At 37.6% G+C, this 21,188-nt stretch overlaps 4 protein-coding genes and 1 pseudogene across 5 annotated transcripts; 3 read left to right on the forward strand and 2 right to left on the reverse strand.

Annotated features, from left to right (window-relative positions):
- Positions 1–1,244: 1,244 nt before the first annotated feature.
- Positions 1,245–4,032, forward strand: LOC104778378 (beta-fructofuranosidase, insoluble isoenzyme CWINV3). Of its 2 annotated transcripts, none has more exons than XM_087507139.1 (6): positions 1,245–1,591; positions 1,838–2,709; positions 2,833–2,991; positions 3,107–3,360; positions 3,467–3,557; positions 3,659–4,032. In XM_087507139.1, the coding sequence occupies exons 2-6, from the start codon at positions 1,843–1,845 to the stop codon at positions 3,893–3,895; spliced, it is 1,608 nt and encodes a 535-aa protein (XP_087363265.1). In that variant the 5' UTR covers positions 1,245–1,591; positions 1,838–1,842; the 3' UTR covers positions 3,896–4,032. The 2 variants fall into 2 exon arrangements, with proteins under 2 accessions (XP_087363265.1, XP_087363266.1); XM_087507140.1 differs by having other exon boundaries at positions 1,398–1,748.
- Positions 4,033–9,663: 5,631 nt separating this feature from the next.
- LOC147947902 (uncharacterized) lies at positions 9,664–10,707 on the reverse strand (annotated as a pseudogene).
- Positions 10,708–13,144: 2,437 nt separating this feature from the next.
- On the forward strand, positions 13,145–16,102 carry LOC104778379 (transmembrane 9 superfamily member 6). The gene is made up of 7 exons (XM_010502818.2): positions 13,145–13,428; positions 13,743–13,907; positions 13,989–14,098; positions 14,191–14,299; positions 14,389–14,501; positions 14,598–14,748; positions 14,810–16,102. The coding sequence occupies exons 1-7, from the start codon at positions 13,321–13,323 to the stop codon at positions 15,965–15,967; spliced, it is 1,914 nt and encodes a 637-aa protein (XP_010501120.2). The 5' UTR covers positions 13,145–13,320; the 3' UTR covers positions 15,968–16,102.
- LOC104779367 (uncharacterized) lies at positions 16,043–17,861 on the reverse strand. The gene is made up of 6 exons (XM_010503719.2): positions 17,636–17,861; positions 17,414–17,553; positions 16,947–17,036; positions 16,693–16,745; positions 16,376–16,478; positions 16,043–16,277 (listed from the first exon to the last, which is right to left on the reverse strand). Exons 1-6 carry the CDS (start codon positions 17,859–17,861, stop codon positions 16,152–16,154), a joined length of 738 nt encoding a protein of 245 aa, XP_010502021.2. The 3' UTR covers positions 16,043–16,151.
- Positions 17,862–17,990: 129 nt separating this feature from the next.
- On the forward strand, positions 17,991–21,186 carry LOC104778380 (DEAD-box ATP-dependent RNA helicase 20). The gene is made up of 10 exons (XM_010502819.2): positions 17,991–18,224; positions 18,460–18,728; positions 18,891–19,070; positions 19,166–19,327; positions 19,435–19,589; positions 19,671–19,763; positions 19,846–19,931; positions 20,032–20,258; positions 20,349–20,582; positions 20,714–21,186. Exons 1-10 carry the CDS (start codon positions 18,169–18,171, stop codon positions 20,758–20,760), a joined length of 1,509 nt encoding a protein of 502 aa, XP_010501121.2. The 5' UTR covers positions 17,991–18,168; the 3' UTR covers positions 20,761–21,186.
- Positions 21,187–21,188: the final 2 nt, after the last annotated feature.

The raw sequence follows: 21,188 nt of genomic DNA on the forward strand, positions 1-21,188 counted from the left end.
AAGATCACCATTGGTCCGTTAACAACTTCATCCCATTCTACATTGTTCCTCTATGCCCATTACAAATCTTGTCTGTTTACTCCAATCCGGTTGTTCTATATAATACCATATCTTTCGTCGCCAGAATATACTACTAGTGATGATAAGTCAAATATGCAAAACCTATGGGTCAATACAAAAACAAAAACAGGTCCAGTCTCCACGTCGTCAACGCGTGGATCCGGTTTACATTCATAATACTATCTCGACTTATATACGTACGTAAGAAGAAGACTAAAATAGTTGACAATTAAATTCGAATGACAAAATAATAATTAGATTGAAATATTAAAAAAAAGAATAGAGTAGGGTATAGTTTTCTAGTTTATTCATGTTTGGTAAAATACACCTAACTAAAGTTTTTTTTTATAACAAAAATGTAAATTATTAAATAAATCAACAAAGGCTTAACAAAAAATTTCATAGCACCTAATTAACCTTTATCCAATGTCGTTATCGGCCTATATATAATCATAGAATTATAACAGTCATTAGTTTGAACGATAAAGACATATATATAAGAGTATATAGATTATAGTTATACTACTTTAAATTTACATCGTCTATTATTCTGTAAAGCATAGAGTAAAGCTTAAATAATAAGTATTATTTTACTTGTTTTGGCATTGGCATTATGTATGTAGTACTGACTACTGCAAACATAAATTAGGAGAGGTGGGGTGGGGAATCTCATCATCTACAGACATAGGTGAAAGTGAGAGGTCGATGAAACCGTAGGAGACCCAAAAACACGTGTCATGCTATGATTCGATTGTACGCTAAGCAAACGAGTCATGATTGGGTTTTTAGAGTCTTCTGCGGATCCACGCGGTCATCAGACGACCTTTCCCAACACCCGTTCCCAATGTTTCCGTTTCCGGTCTGCTTCTTGATACGTCGCCGTTGGGCATACTTTAAGTTTAACCAGACGAATATAACCGGTTCTCGTGAACCCGAAAATTAAGTGCAAATTACATGATCGAAGAAAACCGCTTATGGGCTTTAATGAGAAATAGAACTTTGGAAGAGACATTTATGGGCTTTAATCTGTCTCTCCAAACCCATAGGCCTATAGACAGAGAAGAGTAGAAATAGTCCTTTGCTTAATAATTGTTTGATTGACTCAATCGTTATCGAATTAAGGTTAAATTAATCGATTGGTCTTTGATTAATGGATTTATATCTGCAATGACGTGCGCACTTGTACATTATAATCATCCATGTGAATAGCGAACAGTATGAGACTTCGATAATAAAAAAAAGAGACCCAATGTATAAAGTAAATTAACGCATTTACAATTATTAAATTAGCCGTTAACACCTCTTACTTAAACATCTCTAGACCGAACAAAGAAAGAGAGAAAAGAGAGAAAAGAAACAGAGCAACAATGGCGAAAGTAAATCGCTCCAAAATTGGTCTGTCACTGTTACTGTCGTTGTTGCTATGCAACTTTATCACCGATCTTGAAGCTTCTTCTTCACACCAAGATCTCGACCAACCGTACCGGACCGGTTATCACTTTCAACCTCCCAGAAATTGGATGAACGGTATGTACCGTACCGATCTTGATCTACTATCTTCTTATACAAATCCATCGATGTTATTATGTGTTCGATCCTCTAAATTAACATATCCTTTTCTTGGTTGCCTCCGTCCGTTCTTTTCGATGAAATCTAATTCGACCAAATCTAATCCTCAGATCCTAATGGTTAGTTCTTTTTATTTCATTATCTATAAAAGTATTATTAATTCCCAAAATAGAAAATATTAATCTTTTTTTTTTCTTGTGTGGGGTAGGACCAATGATATACAAAGGAATATATCATCTGTTTTACCAATATAACCCATACGGCGCCGTTTGGGATGTAAGAATCGTATGGGGACACTCCACGTCAGTTGACTTAGTCAACTGGACTCCACAGCCTCCAGCTTTCAGTCCATCTCAGCCGTCAGATATCAACGGCTGTTGGTCTGGCTCCGTTACGATTCTACCAGACGGCAAACCTGTGATCCTCTACACCGGCATTGACGAAAACAAAAGCCAAGTCCAAAACGTCGCCGTTCCGGTTAACGTCTCTGATCCCTATCTCCGAGAATGGTCTAAACCGCCGCTAAACCCTCTCATGACGCCTAACGCGGTTAACGGAATCGACCCGGACCGGTTCCGAGATCCGACCACCGCGTGGCTCGGGCTTGACGGAGAATGGAGAGTCATCGTCGGAAGCTCCACGGACGAACGCCGAGGGTTAGTGCTTCTTTACAAAAGCAGAGATTTCTTCAACTGGACGCAATCGACGAAGCCTTTACATTACGAAGACTTAACCGGAATGTGGGAATGTCCTGATTTTTTCCCGGTTTCGACAACCGGTTCGGACGGTGTTGAGACGTCGTCGTTCGTTCAGGATGAGGTTAAGTACGTGCTTAAAGTGAGTTTGATTGAGACACTACATGATTATTACACGATTGGGAGTTACGATCGTGAGAAAGATTTGTATGTACCGGATCTTGGGTTTGTGCAAGATGAAACGGCTCCGAGGTTAGATTACGGGAAATACTATGCGTCGAAAACGTTTTACGACGATGATAAGAAACGAAGGATCTTGTGGGGTTGGGTTAATGAATCGTCTCCGGCTAAAGATGATATCAAGAAGGGTTGGGCTGGTCTTCAGGTATGTTTTCAATTTGCCCTACATTTTAATAGATTCGCTTATAACAATGAAATAGCTTCGGTTTCAGATTCTTGAATCAACTTAACCGGTGTCTTTTTTTTGGTTATCTTGATTCGATGATAGTCATTTCCGAGGAAGATATGGCTAGATGAATCGGGAAAGGAATTATTACAATGGCCGATTGAAGAGATTGAGACATTGCGTGGGACACAAGTCAACTGGCACAACAAAATTCTTGAAGCAGGATCTACTCTCCAAGTTCATGGTGTCACTGCTGCACAGGTATGACTCATCCTTATTCTTAACTTAGACGACCAGTTTAATGATGAATTGAATCTATCTTTAATATTGACCTAAACGTATTTAATATAATTTTATTTATTTTGATATTGAGCAGGCAGATGTTGAGGTGTTGTTCAAGGTGAATGAAATTGAAAAAGCGGATGTGATTGATCCGAGTTGGACCGACCCACAAAAGATATGTAGTCAAGAAGAATCGTCGGTTAAGTCCGGTATAGGACCATTTGGTTTGAAGGTTTTGGCATCCAAGGACATGGAAGAGTACACGTCGGTATACTTCAGAATCTTCAAGTCGAATGATACTAATAAGAATACCAAGTACCTGGTGTTGATGTGCAGTAACCAGAACAGGTATTTAAATGTCTTACATGAATCAAAAGACACGTTTAGATTCTTTTCATATTTACATCCAATGTTAACGCAATTAACTCTGTTTTTAATGGTACTTAACTCACAGATCTTCGTTGAATGATGAAAATGATAAATCCGCATTTGGTGCTTTTGTGGCGATAGACCCTTCTCACCAAACAATTTCTCTTAGGACTTTGGTAAGTGTTTAAGTATACGAAAGACATTTCCTTCAATAGATGCATATACTACGGAATTGAATTGACGAATGTTTTTCTTTCTTATTCTTTCCTTTTGTTAGATTGATCACTCGATAGTGGAGAGTTATGGTGGAGGAGGCAGAAAATGTATAACCTCTAGAGTGTATCCAAAATTGGCAATCGGAGAAAATGCAAATCTTTTTGCCTTCAACAAAGGAACTCAAAGTGTTGATGTCTTAAGCCTAAGTGCTTGGAGTTTGAAGTCTGCTCATGTCAATGACGAGTCGATTTCACCATTTATCGAGCGTGAAGATTCACACTCACCTAAACAGTCTTGAGTGGAAATGAAATATATACTACATACTACCATTGTAAGGGAAAATCAAAATAATTAAGAGGCCACAACATTATTATGTGATATCAATATTCTTGAACATTGTGCTATTCAATTCAAAGTTTGAAGTTTTTATTTTTATTTTTAATGTACATCTTATTTCTACGCAAAAGATTATGTATATAGTTTTTTCATTGAAGCTTAAGTATTTCATTTCTAAAAGAACTATTTTTCTTTGAAGCCTTAAGCTATAGTAAAAAAAGGAAATTACTCGAATTGTTGTAAACTAGAGAAACTCGAAGGAGGTTTTCTCTTGTCTTATTATTATTATGCCAATCAAATGTTACATATATATAGTCAAGGCCAAAGCCCAATTACATTAGGAAGTCTAAACCGACCTAGACTAAAGAAGGTGGCCGATGGGCCTTATTGTCTTGGACGTACATGGGCCGAGTACGGGCTGAGTATGGGCCGGTTATGGTAATCCACCATCCGTGTTTTACAACACTCCCCCAGGATGACATAACCGTGCAAATGCTAAGTAGGATCTCTGTAATGCGCTTGGGGGTGCTGCCTCATGAAAACATTATCAGAAAAATCCATTGGGACAAAACCATGGTGAAGGAAAAAGAGTACAACACGCATTACTCCCCCTGTTCCAAGCATCCCTAGAAGTCCTTAAGTCTCCGCATTCCAATATGGTGCGTGAGCTTCTTGAATGTTGATGTCAGTAAAGTTTTGGTGAAGAGATCGGCTGAATTGTCGCTAGACTGAACTTGTACCACTTGAACTTCTCCGGCCTTTTGTAGTTCATGTGTGAAGAAGAACTTGGACAGAATATGCTTTGTCCGATCTCCCTTGATGTATCCTTCCTTAAGCTGTGCGATGCATGTCGTATTGTCTTCGTAGATAACCGTAGCTTCCTTATCATCAGCCATGCCACAATCTGTCCTGATATGTTGAGTCATTGACCTCAACCATACACACTCACGGCTGGCTTCATGCATTGCTAAGATCTCGGCATGATTAGATGATGTGGCTGCAATGGTCTGCTTCATAGAACGCCACGAAATAGTTGTATCACCGTGTGTGAACACATAGCCGGTTTGTGACCTAGCATTGTGCGGATCCGATAGGTAACCCGCATCAGCAAAACCAACTAAACCTTCTTTGTTATAGTTAGTATAATATATACCCAAATCAAGCGTTCCTTGTAGGTAACGCAACACATGTTTGATACCATTCCAGTGCCTTTGGGTTGGACAAGAGCTAAATCTTGCTAGGAGCCTCACGACTAAACATATGTCTGGTCTAGTGTGGCTAGCCAAGAACATTAACGCTCCTATTGAACTGAGGTATGACACTTCTGGTCCGAGAATTTCTTCATCAACCTTCTTTAGACCAAATGGATCTTTATCCAAATCAAGGCTCCTCACAACCATCAGGCTAGTCAATGGGTGAGTTTGGTCCATATTAAATCTCTTGAGTACATTTTCTGTATATGTCGTTTGATGCACAAAGATTCCATCATTTATATACTCAAGCTGCAATCCCAAACAAAATTTTGTCTTGCCTAGGTCTTTCATCTTGAATTCTTTCTTTAGATATTCGACTGTTTGGGCGATTTCCCCAGAGGTTCCTAGGATGTTTAAATCATCCACATATACTGCTATTATGACAAACCCTTTGTTTGCAAACTTCTTTATAAATATACATGGACTGATGGGGTCATTCTTATAGCCCACTTTGGCTAGGTACTCACTTAGTCTATTGTACCACATTCGCCCACTTTGTTTCAGTCCATAAAGGGATTTGTTTAGCCTTATGCAGTATTGTTCTCGAGAACCGCTCTTATCTTTGAGCTTTATACCCTCTGGTAATCTCATATATATCTCATTATCCAGTGGACCATATAAGTATGCGGTTACAACATCCATTAACCGCAAATCCAGTTTTTCTCTTATAGCCAGACTTATTAGAAATCTAAAAGTCGTTGCATCCATCACAGGGGAGTATGTCTCCTCATAGTCTATTTCGGGTCTTTGAGAGAATCCTTGTGCTACAAGCCGTGCTTTATATCTCACGATTTCATTATTCTCATTTCTCTTTCTTACAAAGACTCACTTATGTCCAACTGGTTTTCTATCGAATGGTGTCCTTAAGATCGGAACAAACACATTCCTATTCTTTAATGAGTTTAACTCCACGTCAATGGCTTCTTTCTATTTTAACCAATCTTTACTTTGAGTGCACTCTAATATAGACGTGGGTTCATGATCCTCATTTATTTCAAGTGCTATCTTATACGCAAATACTTCGTCAATGTCGACATCTTTACGGTTCCATTATATTCCAGACATGATATAATTGATCGAGATCTCATTATTATCAATACCTTCAGGACCTTGAGGTTCAGCGTCCCAAACCTCATTCGGTACCTTAGGATTTGCCGCGGCCATGTCTATCATTTCCTTAACCTCGGTTTGATTTACACCTTTCTTAGATTTCTGAGGATTCTTATCTTTGGAACCTATTGGTCTACCACGTTTCAAACGGGTCTTAGACGTTGTAGCAACTTGATTATTGTGTTCCTTTTGAACATCAATACGTACTGGTGCATTACAAGCTGGTATGTACGATTTTAATACTCTCTTAGGGTCAGCAAAGGAATCTGGCAATTGATTAGCTAGCTTTTGCAAATGTATTATCTTTAGGACCTCTGCATCACAGGCTAGAGTCTGAGGATCTTACCAATTTAAGGATGTTTGATTCCATGAAATTTCTTTGACTAGCTTGCTTGTCTCTCCACCTAATTTGGGAAAGTCGGTTTCATCAAACTGACAATCCGCTTATCTGGCCTTAAATAAATCACCCGTAGTTGGCTCAAGATACTTAATAATGGTGGGAGAATCATATCCAACATATATTCTCATCCTCCTTTGAGGTCCCATCTTAGTTCTCTGTGGTGGAGCAATCGGTACATAAACGACACACCCGAATGTTTTGAGATGGGATATGTCTGGCTCATGACCCGTTAATAGTTGGGATGGTGAATACTTATGTTCACTAGATGGCCTTATGCGTATAAACTCTGCTACATGTAATACTGTGTGTCCCCAAGCCGACACAGGAAGCTGCGACCTCATTAGTAATGGTCGGGCAATCAATTGGATCCGTTTAATGAAGGATTCAGCTAATCCATTTTGTGTATGGACACGTGCCACAGGATGTTCCACACTCACCCCCATGGACATACAATATTCATTAAACGCTTGGGATGTAAATTCACCAGCATTATCTAGACGTATAGTCTTAAGTGGAAAATCTGGAAAATGGGCTCTTAGCCGTATAATCTGGGCCAGCAATGTAGCAAACGCAAGTTTTCTAGTTGACAATAGACAAACATGCTACCATATGGTCGATGCGTCGATTAGAATCATAAAGTATTTAAACGTCCCACATGGTGGGTGTATTGGTCCACAAATATCTTCTTGTATACTTTCCAGAAAATTTAAAGTCTATTTAGTGACTTTTAGGGGGAGGTATTGGTTTAGGATTTAGAAAGAATTTTAATGACTTTAAAAGTTAGGTAAAATATATTGTTATTCAATCAAGACTTTTAAAAACTCTTTAAAAATTTGGTGTTATTGGTTGTGGATTTGTAAAAAGTTATCTAAAATCTTGATAAATCTAGTGTTATTGGATTAAAAGTTTTATAAAGTCATTAAAAGTTTTATGTTATTCAAGTAAAACAAAAGAATCTTGGATTGTTAATGAATTCAAATTTTATGTTATTGGTTTAGGATTTTATATTATTTCCTTCATAACAAAAGTCATGAAAACTCTTTCATCAAATAGAAAGATTTTACAAGATTAGAAAAAACAAATCATCAAGATTTTAAAAAACTTCCTAAACAATCTCTTAGAATCCTTCATTTTTAACTTTCAATTTTCTATGATTCTAAGAATCAGCAAAAACATAAAGTCATTAAAATTCTTTCTAAATCCTAAACCAATACCTCCCCCTTACTGGTGATGGCCTCACAATGAGTTTTCTTTGTGCACATGTTACACACGTGAGATTTTTAAAAATAACTCTTATCTCTTTTAGAGTGTGCCCTTTGGAGTTTATTATTAGCTTACGCATCATGTTAGAACCCGGATGGCCAAACCGGTCATGCCATAAAGTGAATTGTTCTTTGAACATTTTATTCATTGCCAAGTTAGCCTCTATCATATTAATCTTAGCATGGTATAAACCAATGGCTAGTGCGGGTATAGTCTCTAGGATTTTCTTAGATCCTTGGGTGATTTCAATAATTTGTAAGAACTCTTGGTTTCCTTCACACTTAGTTTCAACATGTAGACCATTCAAACGAATGTCTCTAAAACTCAATAAGTTTCTCTTAGAGCTGGGTGAATATAAGGCACGACGGTCTATTTACCCACAAGAACTATTGTATCGAGTCAGATAGAGCCCGTTCTTTACCCTCGGTCTATTTGTCCCTCAAAAAAAAGTTCGAAACCATTTTCCCCCTGAAGACAAAGTTCGAAATCTATATCTCCCCAGTTGTGGATTATATCGGTTTAACGTCTAAACCCGAGACCAACCCAGATATGTTCCGAAAATAAACCAATTGTTGAACCAATTTGATACACCAACCCGACCCGTTGAAGAGACGGAGGTGGTGGTGGTGGTGGTTGTTGAAGAAGCAGCGGCGTAGGCGGAGGAGGAGGAGATGGGATCGATTTCTGCGATGGCGGTGGAGGATCTGCTCTGTTCTCCGTCGAATCACCTAATGAAGAAAATGACCGTTTCGGCGGTGGTTTAGGGACTCTCGGAACCCTAGATCTGACAGTTGAGAGTGACGTTGACTCGGTGAGTTCGTCTGAGTTACAACTCCGAGGATAATTCTCGATCTCGTCTTTCCAATAAATGTCGTCGTCGTCGCTGAATGAAGAATTGCTTTTGATGTTCAACTTCACCGACACATCCATTAAACCTTGAAACCTCTGCGAATTCGAGAGCGCGAGTTCGTCACTCTCCGACGAAGCTCAACCACCTCCGCCTCTGTTTCCGAAGCTCAACCATCTCTGACTCTGTTCCTTCTCTCTCCTCTCGCTATCGGGTCGAAATCAGGTTAAGTTTGGTCAAAATTGGGTTAGTTTGGTTTAATCTATGTTTAGTTTTCTTCTAATCGGTTAAGTTAATAGTAAACCGATATAATCCATGATTATGGGTTAATTGATGTAGAAGAATAAAACTGGGGAGATATAGATTTCGAACATTGTATTCGGGAGGAAAATGGTTTCGAACTTTTTTTTGAGGGATAAATAGACCGAGGGTAAAGAACGGGCTCTATCTGGCTCGATACGATTATTCTCGTGGGGAAATAGACCGCCGTCCCGCATTACTTATTTCAAGATGTGTGCCATTAGGCAAAAGTATGTGTGCCTGGTCGTAGCCTTCAATTAAACTCGCTATACCCGCAATTGTACTAATATTGGCATTTTTCATTATGAGATTAATAAAATATCTCTTATCCTTCAAAATTGTGTGGCTGGATCCACTATCCACCACAAGTATGTTCTTGTCCTCAGCCATTTCTAATATAGACAAGAATTTATGTTTTAAACTTTAAAGTAATAAAACAACCAATTATATTGAAGGAAATAAATAATTTAAATTTAAACCAAAATAATTATCCAAAATAATAATCCAATCAAATGTAAAACATAAACCACAAAATTAAATCAAAACAACATTTGAGTTTAATTATCCTCTCCTAAACAATCGGAGGTTTCATAATCCAATAGGTCATCCTTCTCATGGTCGAAATCACCTTCACCATCGAGATGAACCAAATTAGCTTTTGGATTTTTCTTTAGACTCTCTTGATAGAGATCAACAAGGTGCTTAGAGGTTCTGCAAGTCTTTATCCAGTGGTTCTCCATACCACATCTATGGCAAGTGGACTTGGTCTTATGTTGCGGTTTAAATTGTCTGTGGCCTCTACCCCGACCACGGCCGAAGCTGAATTGGTTTCCACGACCTTGACCACCAAAATTATGTCCTTGGTAACTACCACGACCAGGACCACCACGTCCACCTCTCCCACGGTCACGACCATACTTGTCCCTATGGACATAGTTAGACTCATTAGTCTCTTTCGGCTCTTTAGGCTCGTTGGGATTTTTCTTTGCCATGTCCACCTTGTGAGCTTCTGGTAATGGAGCAGTACCAGGAGGTCTCAATGCACTATTCATCATCAAGAGCTCATTGTTCTGCTCAGCAAGCAGCAAACAAGAGATAAGGTCCGCATATGTCTTAAACCCCTTTTCACGATATTGTTGTTGAAGCAGTATGTTATTGGAGTGAAAGGTAGAGAATGTCTTCTCTAGCAGATCCTTCTCAGTAACCTCAGTACCACATAACCTCAAAATCGACACTATCTTAAATAGTGCTGAATTATACTCATCCACGGATTTAATATCCTGGATCCTTAGGTTTTTCCAATCGAATTGAGCCTTTGGTAGGAGCACCGTCTTTTGGTGTCCATATCTGCTTTTCAGCTCTGTCCAAAGGTCAAGAGGATCTTCAATGGTGAGGTACTGGTCCTTAAGACTCTCAGCAAGGTGGTGGCGTATATGCATAATCGCCTTATACTTGTCATTTTCAGAACAGTCAAAATCTTCCTCAATGCACTCGCATAAATCCTTTGATTTCAGATGGATCTTAGTGTCCAAAGCCCATCACAAGTAGTTGTCTCCAGAAACATTAAGGGCAGCATAGGAGAGGTTGTTTAGCTTAGCCATTCGTATAATACAGAATATACAACCGATCATTAGCATGCAATATATGAGACTGAACCATGCAATCAATATTAGGACATGCGGTATATGAGACCAAACCATGCCAATCACTTAGGGTCAGGCGGTATATGAGACCGATCCATGCCTTAATTTTACACTCAAATTTTGTGGCTTATGTATGCATGCAAAGACAACAATCCTAGATAGATACTAGCATGCAAAGATTTCATTTTCCTTAAATAATTTTGAGTTTTAGTAATTTTTCTTTTACTAGATTGGATTTCCTTTTTCTTAACATTGGATAACAACAAAGTTTTTAGGAAATATTTCTTAAACCTTTAAGATAATGATTATAATTAATTTACTAGGATTTAACCCGAAGTACACCGCGGGACAATATTTTTAATTTTAAAAATTTAAAATTTATATTGTATTTATTTGTTATTTTATTATCGTTTTATTGATTTAAAAAAAAATTACAGGTATTTAATATTCAATGTATAGGATTTTGTGGTGTTTTCAAGGTTTTAACCTGTATAGTATATGTATAGTCTAGTAATACATTTATCTCCTAGTACACATCTAAAAGTGTTTAAAAAAAACAATTCCACTTAACTTCTTATATAAGATTAATGCCAACCCGTCTCACCAAAATCAAAATAAATTTTTGCGTAAAAAAAAATAATCAAAATAAGTTTTTTTTTTATCAAGTTTAATTATGTTAATTGTTTTACCAAATTAGCATACTTATATAGTTTATAATTTTCCATGTCAATATATATAGTTTATAATAATTAAAAGATTTTTTTTTTTTTGGTAATTCCTCAAAAAATAAAATAATAAACCAAATTATATGGGGTTTTCAACATATTTAATATGATATTTTATAATTGGATTTTCGGTTTAGGAAATTTATTAATGTTAATATAATTATGGATATTGTAAACTTTTGTGAAAAATCTGTTGTATATCATTTAAATTTGAGAGATTTTAGCATCCATAAAAATAGTTTTGGAGATTTAATGGGTTAAAACTTTAATGGGTAGAGTTGTTTTTGGAAAAATCGGAATGTATAGATGTTGTTAAGATTTTATGTCAATAAATGTAACAAATGTTGGTCAATTTAAGAAATTTTAGTATTTGAGTTTCTCTGCAATGTTATTTATGGAATTGTTTTAGGGGTTAATGTTGTAAAAAAAAAATTAAATAATTAAAACTTAAAGGGCATAAACCAAAATGTACTTCAAAAATGTTAATATAGATAAGTTATCCAAAATTATTTTCATGCAAACTTAGAATAATTTCCGATTTTAATTTTTTTTGTTTTAGAGTTTGATTAAACAAACAATCTTAATCGGTTTTAATCCTTAGAACAATTAGTTTAAATTTCTTCTATGAATTTCGAATTTAATAGTTTAGTTCTAGGGTTCTTATGCAACAAACAATTAATCAAACAACCCTAAACTTTTAATCTTAAGCAATTCGGATTTTAGGGTTTAGTTCTAAGATTTTAAGCAATCAAATCTCAAACAATCAAACAATCATAATCGGATTTTAATCATAGCATAAACAGTTCAATTGTAACCAATCTAAACAACCTATAACAACCGATTTTTAAAGTTTTAAAGTTATAGGGTTTAGGATTTCGAAAACTTATGAACTTGTTTGTTTGATTGTGTACTTGTAGATTTAGAGTTCCAATAGATTTAAGGATCAAGTTCGATTTATGGGTTCTAAGGAGGTGTAATTTTATTTACCTTCCACCGTTTGGAGGTTAACTGGATTTGAACCGGGAGCTAAAGACCTCGGTTGTACCTTGAGCTGATCCACGAACCACGAACCACGAACCTCGAACAGGATAAGAACAAAAACTTGATTACGAACAGAAATCGGACCACAAATTAGTATTGATCACGAACTGGTCACGGACAGAGCTTTGAATAGGAATTAGCCGCGAATACCGATGGGAACTGATCGCCGAACGTGGACGAAGAAGAAGTAAAAGCGGCGGCGGTTTTAGGGTTTTAGGGTAATGATTTTTTTCTCAGCTGGAGTTTAGGGCAAACTCGTGCTAATAACGTGTTGTAAACTAGAGAAACTTGGAGGAGATTTTCTCTTGTCTTATTATTATTATTATGCCAATCGAATGTTACATATATATAGTCAAGGACAAAGCCCAAATATATTAGGAAATCTAAACCGACCTAAAGTAAATGAGGTGGCCGATGAATCTTATTATCTTGGACGTACATGGACCAAATACAGACAATGAGAATGGGCCGTTTATGATAATCTAACATCCGTGTTTTACAATAAAAATATCTTTTTCTTTCTTTCTTTTCTGTCATCATATTAATAGGATATCAAAAAGAGCATATTATTATTTATTTATTTAATTATGAAATGAAAAGATTTCGTATATGTGAATTTCATAATTTTCATATTAGGAAACAAATAAAGAATATAGAAAACTAAGTGAAACGTTACCGTTTTATAGTAAAAACGCTTTCTTCTTGCATTGGCAAATTTGGCTTTAATCTTCTCACTGCTCTTGGCTACTTCTTCTTCTATCTGAGAGAAGCGTCGAGGTCGAGGAAGAAGAAGAAAGCAACGAAGATGGCGATCAGGATTCGAATCTACGGCACTCTCTTAGTCCTTTTATTCTTGTTCTCCACCATTCGCGCTTTTTACCTTCCCGGTGTCGCTCCTCGCGATTTTCAGAAGGTACTCTTTTTAGTTATTCCGATCTCACGTTTAATGGCGTTATCGATTTAGGGTTTCCGATGTTGCTTTCGATTGTTTTGGCGTGTAATCCAATCTAGATCTGTGGGAAATTACTGCGTCTAGTAATGTTGTCGAAGGATCTTTGAGCGTTCTATCAGTACTGTATGTAGGAGTATAATTGCCAATTAGAAAATGTAGGGATCTGTGAAATTGAATTTGTACGATTAAATGTTATAATCAGCTCAGGTTGATTCATTTCGAAGATTTTGAGCTCATCATTTGTAAACCTTTGCTTGTGCTGTGATCGATCACAGGGGGATCCTCTTTATGTCAAAGTGAACAAATTGTCGTCTACGAAGACTCAACTTCCTTATGATTACTATTACCTGAACTACTGTAAGCCTCCCAAGATCTTGAATACTGGCGAAAATTTGGGGGAGGTTCTCAGAGGAGATCGCATTGAGAATTCTGTTTATACTGTAAGCAAAAAGCTTAGATGATTCCTCTTCTTTCACTCTCATTTTTTGGATTTGATGCTGAGAATTTGGATTATGTTTCAGTTTGAAATGTTGGAGGATCAGCCTTGTAGAGTAGGTTGCCGTATCAAAGTCGATGCGGAGTCTGCTAAGAATTTCAGGGAAAAGATTGATGATGAATACCGAGCTAATATGTAAGTTTAAATATATATGCTGTTCTTGATTTGTATGAGGTAGTTTTAATTGATTCTTTCAATTTTTCTTATGAAAATGATTGTGCGTGCAGGATTCTTGATAATCTTCCGGTAGCTGTTCTTAGACAAAGAAAAGATGGAATTCAGTCAACAACTTATGAACATGGTTACCGTGTTGGCTTCAAAGGGAGTTATGAAGGGGTAATACTTCTCTTAAACCTCTGACTATAAATCGTACCTTTTAAGCATTTTCTTGTATTAATAAGGAGTAGCTTGCTTTGCTTTTGTAGAGCAAAGAGAAAAAATATTTCATCCATAACCACTTGAGTTTCCGAGTCATGTACCATAGAGACCAAGAGTCTGACTCTTCTCGCATTGTTGGTTTTGAGGTTACGCCTAACAGGTATTGTCTACTTGGTTATAATCAACATGTATTGATGAGTATGATTTGGTCTCAATTCTTATAAGCTACTGTTTTTTTCTCTCTCCTTTTGGTTAGTGTATTGCATGAGTACAAAGATTGGGATGAAAACAATCCTCAGTTAACAACATGCAACAAAGACACAAAGAATCTGATCCAAAGCAACACTGTTCCTCAAGAAGTTGAGAAAGGAAAAGAAATTGTGTTTACATATGATGTCATCTTCAAGGTAACTTTTGAGAGCTCTTTATTTGCGCTCTGTAACATTTTATGACGTTTGATATTTGCAGGAGAGTGAAATCAAATGGGCTTCGCGATGGGACACATACTTGCTAATGAACGATGATCAAATCCACTGGTTTTCAATCATAAACTCACTTATGATTGTCCTTTTCCTCTCTGGAATGGTAGCGATGATCATGATGAGAACTTTATACAAGGATATTTCAAACTACAATCAGCTCGAGACCCAAGACGAGGCTCAGGAAGAAACTGGATGGAAACTTGTACATGGAGATGTCTTTAGGACTCCCGCCAACTCTGGATTACTTTGTGTGTACGTTGGCACAGGTGTTCAGATTTTTGGTATGACCCTTGTGACAATGATGTTTGCATTGCTGGGTTTCTTATCTCCATCCAACAGAGGAGGGCTTATGACTGCCATGGTTCTCGTATGGGTATTCATGGGCATCTTAGCGGGTTACTCCTCTTCTCGTCTTCACAAAATGTTTAAAGGGAACGAGTGGAAAAGAATCACCTTGAAGACTGCATTTATGTTTCCTGGTATACTCTTTGCAATCTTCTTCGTTCTCAACACACTTATATGGGGAGAGCGGTCATCTGGAGCCATTCCCTTTGGTACAATGTTTGCTCTAGTATGTCTCTGGTTTGGAATCTCTGTCCCACTAGTCTTCATTGGTAGCTATCTCGGTCACAAAAAACCAGCAATCGAAGACCCAGTCAAAACAAATAAGATCCCGAGACAAGTACCAGAGCAACCTTGGTATATGAAACCTGGTTTTTCAATACTAATTGGAGGCATCCTTCCATTCGGAGCAGTCTTCATCGAGCTCTTCTTCATCCTAACATCGATCTGGCTCAACCAATTCTACTACATCTTCGGATTCCTTTTCATCGTGTTCTTGATCTTGATCGTGACCTGCGCAGAGATCACAATCGTTCTCTGCTACTTTCAGCTCTGCAGTGAAGACTACAATTGGTGGTGGAGAGCATACCTCACATCAGGCTCATCCTCACTCTACCTCTTCCTCTACTCCATCTTCTACTTCTTCACAAAGCTTGAGATCTCAAAACTAGTCTCAGGAGTGCTCTACTTCGGGTACATGATCATCATCTCGTACTCGTTTTTTGTGCTAACCGGCTCAATTGGTTTCTACGCATGTCTATGGTTTGTTAGAAAAATCTACTCCTCAGTGAAGATTGACTGATTAGATTAAGTGACATTACTTTTGATGCCTCTTGAGGTTTGTTGGTTGGTTTAGTAGTACAGTTGAAACAAAAAATTTACCAAATCTTTGTATCGTTTTGATGAATGGATCCTATATTCAAAACATTTTCAATCATAGTCATACAGACTACAAAGTTATGCATGTAACTAGATTACAGAATAGTTTATTTAAAAGATAGTTTAGGCTTGGCCTCCTTGATCATTCTCTCTGTTGAAGAACCACTTGAAAATCCTAGCTTCTGCATCATTTCTTCCAATCTTTTCCCGTTTGATAGATACAGATACCCAATCTGAGAAATTGAATAAACAGGAAAACGGATTTTACACAAGGTAAAAAAGCAACAAATTTGTATAACACTTATGAGTTTCAGATTTGATCGCAACTTACTAGTGTTTCCAATGATGAGGCCTTGTTGTAAACAGCAACACCAGCACGCCTAGTTGACCGTGTTTTAACCGAGCCTACATTTTTCCCCCACCGAAGTACATCTCTGGAACAACAAAGTTTCCATCACATCGATCAAATATTTGCTATCTCAAACAAAAAGCTTGGATCTTGTGTAGCATGTGATTCAAATACTGTAGTTACGATGTTAATATCTTCATGCATCTTTCAGATAAATGGAGAGATGGTAGGAGACAAAAATCTTGACGTTAAGATATGTATGAATTTGGCTGCTAAATAGCAGGTTTTTTGCAACTGACCTTTCATCTTTCGTTAAGAAATCATCATCAACAAGCTTCTGCAGCAAAGCATACTGAAGAAGAAAGACACACAGACGAGTTTAGCTTCAACAAGAAAAATGATAACAATACCAATGCCAATACATTCCAGGCTTAAAGTAGATGGAAGAGAAGAGATAACAACTTCACACAAATATGTGAAGCATGAATTATGTTGATTTCTTCAATGAACATTATAGCGTTTCACAAAAGAGTAGAAGGATAAGCAAACGTACTTGTGCTTCACATCGAACCACTGCTCTAACACGGTCGTTATATTCTTCAATACTAAGTGGAGGAAAAAGAAAATGCCGACGGGCATATATCTACAAAGCCAAGAAAATTGAAGGGAGTATCAACAAAGTGACCGTCTTAATGTTATAAAGACTATCATCTTAACATTCTCGCACTCTAACCGAACAAGAATTAAGTGCAATTTTGTTGTCTTAAGTCACGAACACAAGCCCCTACTAGTGACTATCTTAATCCTATAAACACTAACATAAACCTCATTGTTATCCTTGCATCCTAAACTGGTCTAAAATCAGGAAACACAAACTCATTGTGATTGCTATAATGCTACAAACACTAAGATAATCATAATTTGACATACTTGCATCCTAAAACAACAAGCATTAAGTACATAAAACTTGTATAAAATCACTGAAGAGCAAACTAAAAAGTGGAAATGAAGAAGACTAACCTCGTAGATTGAATCGCCTATATAAGCTAAAGAGGCAGCATTGAAAACAGATCTAGGTTTCTCCACTTTTGGTGGACTTGGAAACCATTTCTCATACCCAATACAAGAAGTATCATCATCAACTCCATCACCAATGTCGTCTACACATAAAGCCAGAAATTTAGTAAGAATCTTGAACTGGACATAACAAAACGGTTCTTCATCAAAATCCCAAGTCGTTACCTTTGCTTGCGGGGCGTTTGAGCAAATCAGAAACAGAGACGCTTGCTTCAGTTGTTAAGTTTGTCGCCGGAGAAGATGACGACGGAGACGGAGGTGGTACGAAAGAACTCAAATTAGGGGTTTTCTTAACATTTCTAGGAGCATTAGGATTGTATCGGAGCTTCGGCTGTGTATCTAAAGCAGCTCTCACGATAGTAGAAGAAGAGCTCGCTGATAAAATCGCCATTGTTCAAAAAAAAAAAAAGTTTGTTTCCCCTGTTTTGGAGACGGTACTAAAGATGAGGCGGTGACATTGATAAATCCACGTGGCGTGTTACTATATGTCTGTTTCACAGAGATAAATACAGGCAAGCGTAGTTTTAGCAATACGAGCCTTCTCTCTCTCTCTCTCTCTCTCTTTCTCTTTCTCTTTCTCTCTCTTGGTCGTCCCAATTTGTAAAACCCTAACGACTAGATTTCAGTTACCCGTAGCTCCTTTTTTCTCAACTTTCCGATCATATTTCTTAATCGGAGAGACTGATTCGGCCAACGTTATGAGTCGCTACGATAGCCGGACCGGCGATTCCACCTCTTACCGTGACCGTCGAAGGTAAGTGTGTGTGTGTGTTTGCTTTCGTATTGAAATTGATAAAACTCAGAAATTTGTTTTCCACTTAGTTTCTCTATACACTCCCTTTGAACTATAGTCTGTAATCGAACCGAGTACGAAGCAAATCCGGCTTAATTTTGATCGAATTCGTGTGCTTGCTGCGTTTTCAATTCTCTGTGGTGTATACTGTTGGAGAAGAAGAGTTTGCTTCATTTTCAGATTTGTTTGTTCTTAGTGACTCAGGGTTTGGTGGGGCTTCATCATACGGAAGCTCACGTAGTCATACATCAAGCGTGAAAAAGGATAGTGATGGCAATGACTCTCCAAGGAAGCTAGATTTGGATGGTTTGACTCCTTTCGAGAAGAATTTCTATGTCGAATCGCAGGCTGTGGCGTCTATGACTGAGGCAGAAGTTGAAGAGTATCGTAAGCTGAGGGAAATCACTGTTGAAGGCCGAGATATTCCCAAACCTGTCAAGAGTTTTCGTGATGTTGGCTTTCCTGGTAAGCTGATTTCTTATCCTAAAGAACTACTACTGGCTTTGACTTCTGTTTCATTTGTTTTTCTGCTCTTGAATTTGGGATCATGTTAGGGATTTAGATTGTGATCAGTTTCACTTACATGTCTATATATATCTACTGATAAGGGTTCCCTGATTGGCCCAGATTATGTTTTGGAAGAGATTATGAAGGCTGGTTTCACTGAACCTACGCCTATACAATCCCAGGGCTGGCCAATGGCAATGAAGGGACGTGATCTTATTGGCATTGCTGAAACTGGCTCTGGAAAGACTCTTTCCTACTTACTACCTGCAATTGTCCATGTCAATGCCCAACCAATTTTAGGTAACGCTTGATACCTGCTTTTGAAGTTCTTTTTCCTGGTTCTTGTTCGATGTTAAGTTGTCAAGGCTGTACTGATTCTAAATAACTTTTCTCAGCTCCTGGGGACGGCCCAATCGTCTTGGTTCTTGCTCCAACACGTGAACTGGCTGTGCAGATTCAGCAAGAGGCATCTAAATTTGGTTCATCCTCTAAAATTAAGACTACTTGTATTTATGGTGGAGTTCCAAAAGGGCCTCAAGTGCGTGATCTCCAGAAAGGTGAAGTGCTTTGGCTTAGTGCTTTTCGTGACATTTCTCAAACTATTTAGATTTTTTATTCTTTGTTGTGGATTGTTCTGATAGTGATTATTGGCCTATGGATTTAGGTGTTGAAATCGTTATAGCTACTCCCGGGAGGTTAATAGACATGATGGAGTCGAACAACACAAACCTGCGAAGGGTTACTTATCTTGTTTTGGATGAGGCTGATCGAATGCTGGATATGGGGTTTGACCCTCAGATTCGGAAAATTGTTTCACATGTTTGTGTTCTTACTTCTGTCTTTGTCACATATATGTGGATCCTAGTTGCTTTGTCTTTAAATCTTTTTAAACCTGTGCAGATTCGGCCAGACCGTCAAACTTTGTACTGGAGTGCTACTTGGCCTAAGGAGGTGGAACAACTATCCAAGAAGTTTCTTTATAACCCATACAAAGTAAGAGACATCTCTCTTACGTATTTCATAATGGTTTAGCAGTCAACAAAAATTTAGCAGGCTTCTTTTGTGTTAAGTGTAGGTGATAATAGGATCTTCTGATTTAAAAGCTAACCGTGCAATCCGTCAAATTGTTGATGTCATTACAGAAAGCCAAAAGTATAACAAGTACGTCTCCTTACCTATGCTCGCCCTGTCTCTATCTCATTTCAATTTTCATGGAAACTGTAGTGAATCAAAACTATTCTTTGCGATTTTTTTTTTTCAGATTGGTGAAGTTGCTTGAAGACATAATGGATGGAAGCAGAATTCTCGTCTTCCTCGACACAAAAAAGGGCTGTGACCAAATCACTCGTCAGCTTCGCATGGATGGTTGGCCTGCTTTGTCAATACATGGTGATAAAAGCCAAGCTGAGAGAGATTGGGTTCTCTCGGAGTTTAAATCAGGCAAAAGCCCTATAATGACTGCTACAGATGTGGCAGCTCGCGGATTAGGTACTACAGTATTCCCTTTCTCCTCTGTGCGCAACATGAACTCCATTTAAGCATGCGGCAAGCTAATAAATGTATCCTTGTTTTGGACAGACGTGAAAGATGTGAAGTATGTGATAAACTATGACTTCCCTGGATCACTGGAGGATTATGTTCACAGGATTGGAAGAACGGGTAGAGCAGGGGCTAAAGGAACAGCTTACACTTTCTTCACAGTAGCAAATGCGAGATTCGCCAAGGAACTTATCAACATACTAGAAGAAGCTGGACAGAAAGTAAGCCCTGAATTGGCTTCAATGGGTCGCAGCACTGCCCCTGCTCCTCCAGGTCAGTCAGTTTACACAAGCAAAGATTTCAAGTTCTTCTTGGTTATGTCAAATTTTTTTGTCAAAGTTATGATCATTTTGGTGGAGTCTTGATTCTGATTAAAGGTGTGGGGTTCTATGTTGTGGAAACAGGGCTTGGGGGATTCAGAGACCGTGGGAGCAGAAGAGGGTGGAGCTGATCACACTGACTTTTGTATGTTATTATGGCTTTAGTGGCTCAGTGATTTTTCTCCATTGATTTGCGGCCTTTCTACTATTTTGTTCCTCAAAACATTTGACATTTACAGCAAAACATTAAAAAACATGTAAGATAAACATTTGATCTGATCATCCGAATTAGAGTAAGATAAACCATATGTATTTTCAGAAAAAAAAAATATCATCCTAATTAAAAATTTAACAAGCAAGTTAATTATGTGATTGGGTCTAATATGATTTCTAATTTTCTAGAGATATCTTTTTCAAAATAAATTCAGGGAATCTGTAAAAGCATTTCGATCTTAATGTGTAAAAAGATAAACAATACTAAAAAAAAAAAAAAAGGAATAATAGTAAAAAGATATTAAAAGCACAAGTAAAATCCCTAAATTAAACTTGAAGCACAAGA

Source organism: Camelina sativa, chromosome 3 (assembly GCF_030686135.1).
Source record: "Camelina sativa cultivar CO46 ecotype springtype chromosome 3, ASM3068613v1".
Classification (NCBI taxonomy): domain Eukaryota; kingdom Viridiplantae; phylum Streptophyta; class Magnoliopsida; order Brassicales; family Brassicaceae; genus Camelina; species Camelina sativa.

Bases quoted from the DNA above. Each gene is read 5' to 3' on its own strand.
- LOC104778378 (XM_087507139.1), top strand. From the start codon at position 1,843: ATGATATACAAAGGAATATATCATCTGTTTTACCAATATAACCCATAC. The intron at 2,710-2,832 runs GTATGTTTTCAA...ATTCGATGATAG, and splicing joins AGGGTTGGGCTGGTCTTCAG to TCATTTCCGAGGAAGATATG. The intron at 3,361-3,466 runs GTATTTAAATGT...CTTAACTCACAG, and splicing joins ATGTGCAGTAACCAGAACAG to ATCTTCGTTGAATGATGAAA.
- LOC104778379 (XM_010502818.2), top strand. From the start codon at position 13,321: ATGGCGATCAGGATTCGAATCTACGGCACTCTCTTAGTCCTTTTATTC. The intron at 13,429-13,742 runs GTACTCTTTTTA...GATCGATCACAG, and splicing joins CTCCTCGCGATTTTCAGAAG to GGGGATCCTCTTTATGTCAA. The intron at 14,502-14,597 runs GTATTGTCTACT...CCTTTTGGTTAG, and splicing joins TTTGAGGTTACGCCTAACAG to TGTATTGCATGAGTACAAAG.
- LOC104779367 (XM_010503719.2), bottom strand. From the start codon at position 17,861: ATGGCGATTTTATCAGCGAGCTCTTCTTCTACTATCGTGAGAGCTGCT. The intron at 16,479-16,692 runs GTCAGTTGCAAA...TTGTTGTTCCAG, and splicing joins TTCTTAACGAAAGATGAAAG to AGATGTACTTCGGTGGGGGA. The intron at 16,278-16,375 runs GTAAGTTGCGAT...TCAATTTCTCAG, and splicing joins CCTCATCATTGGAAACACTA to ATTGGGTATCTGTATCTATC.
- LOC104778380 (XM_010502819.2), top strand. From the start codon at position 18,169: ATGAGTCGCTACGATAGCCGGACCGGCGATTCCACCTCTTACCGTGAC. The intron at 19,590-19,670 runs GTTTGTGTTCTT...AAACCTGTGCAG, and splicing joins TTCGGAAAATTGTTTCACAT to ATTCGGCCAGACCGTCAAAC. The intron at 19,932-20,031 runs GTACGTCTCCTT...TTTTTTTTTCAG, and splicing joins GAAAGCCAAAAGTATAACAA to ATTGGTGAAGTTGCTTGAAG.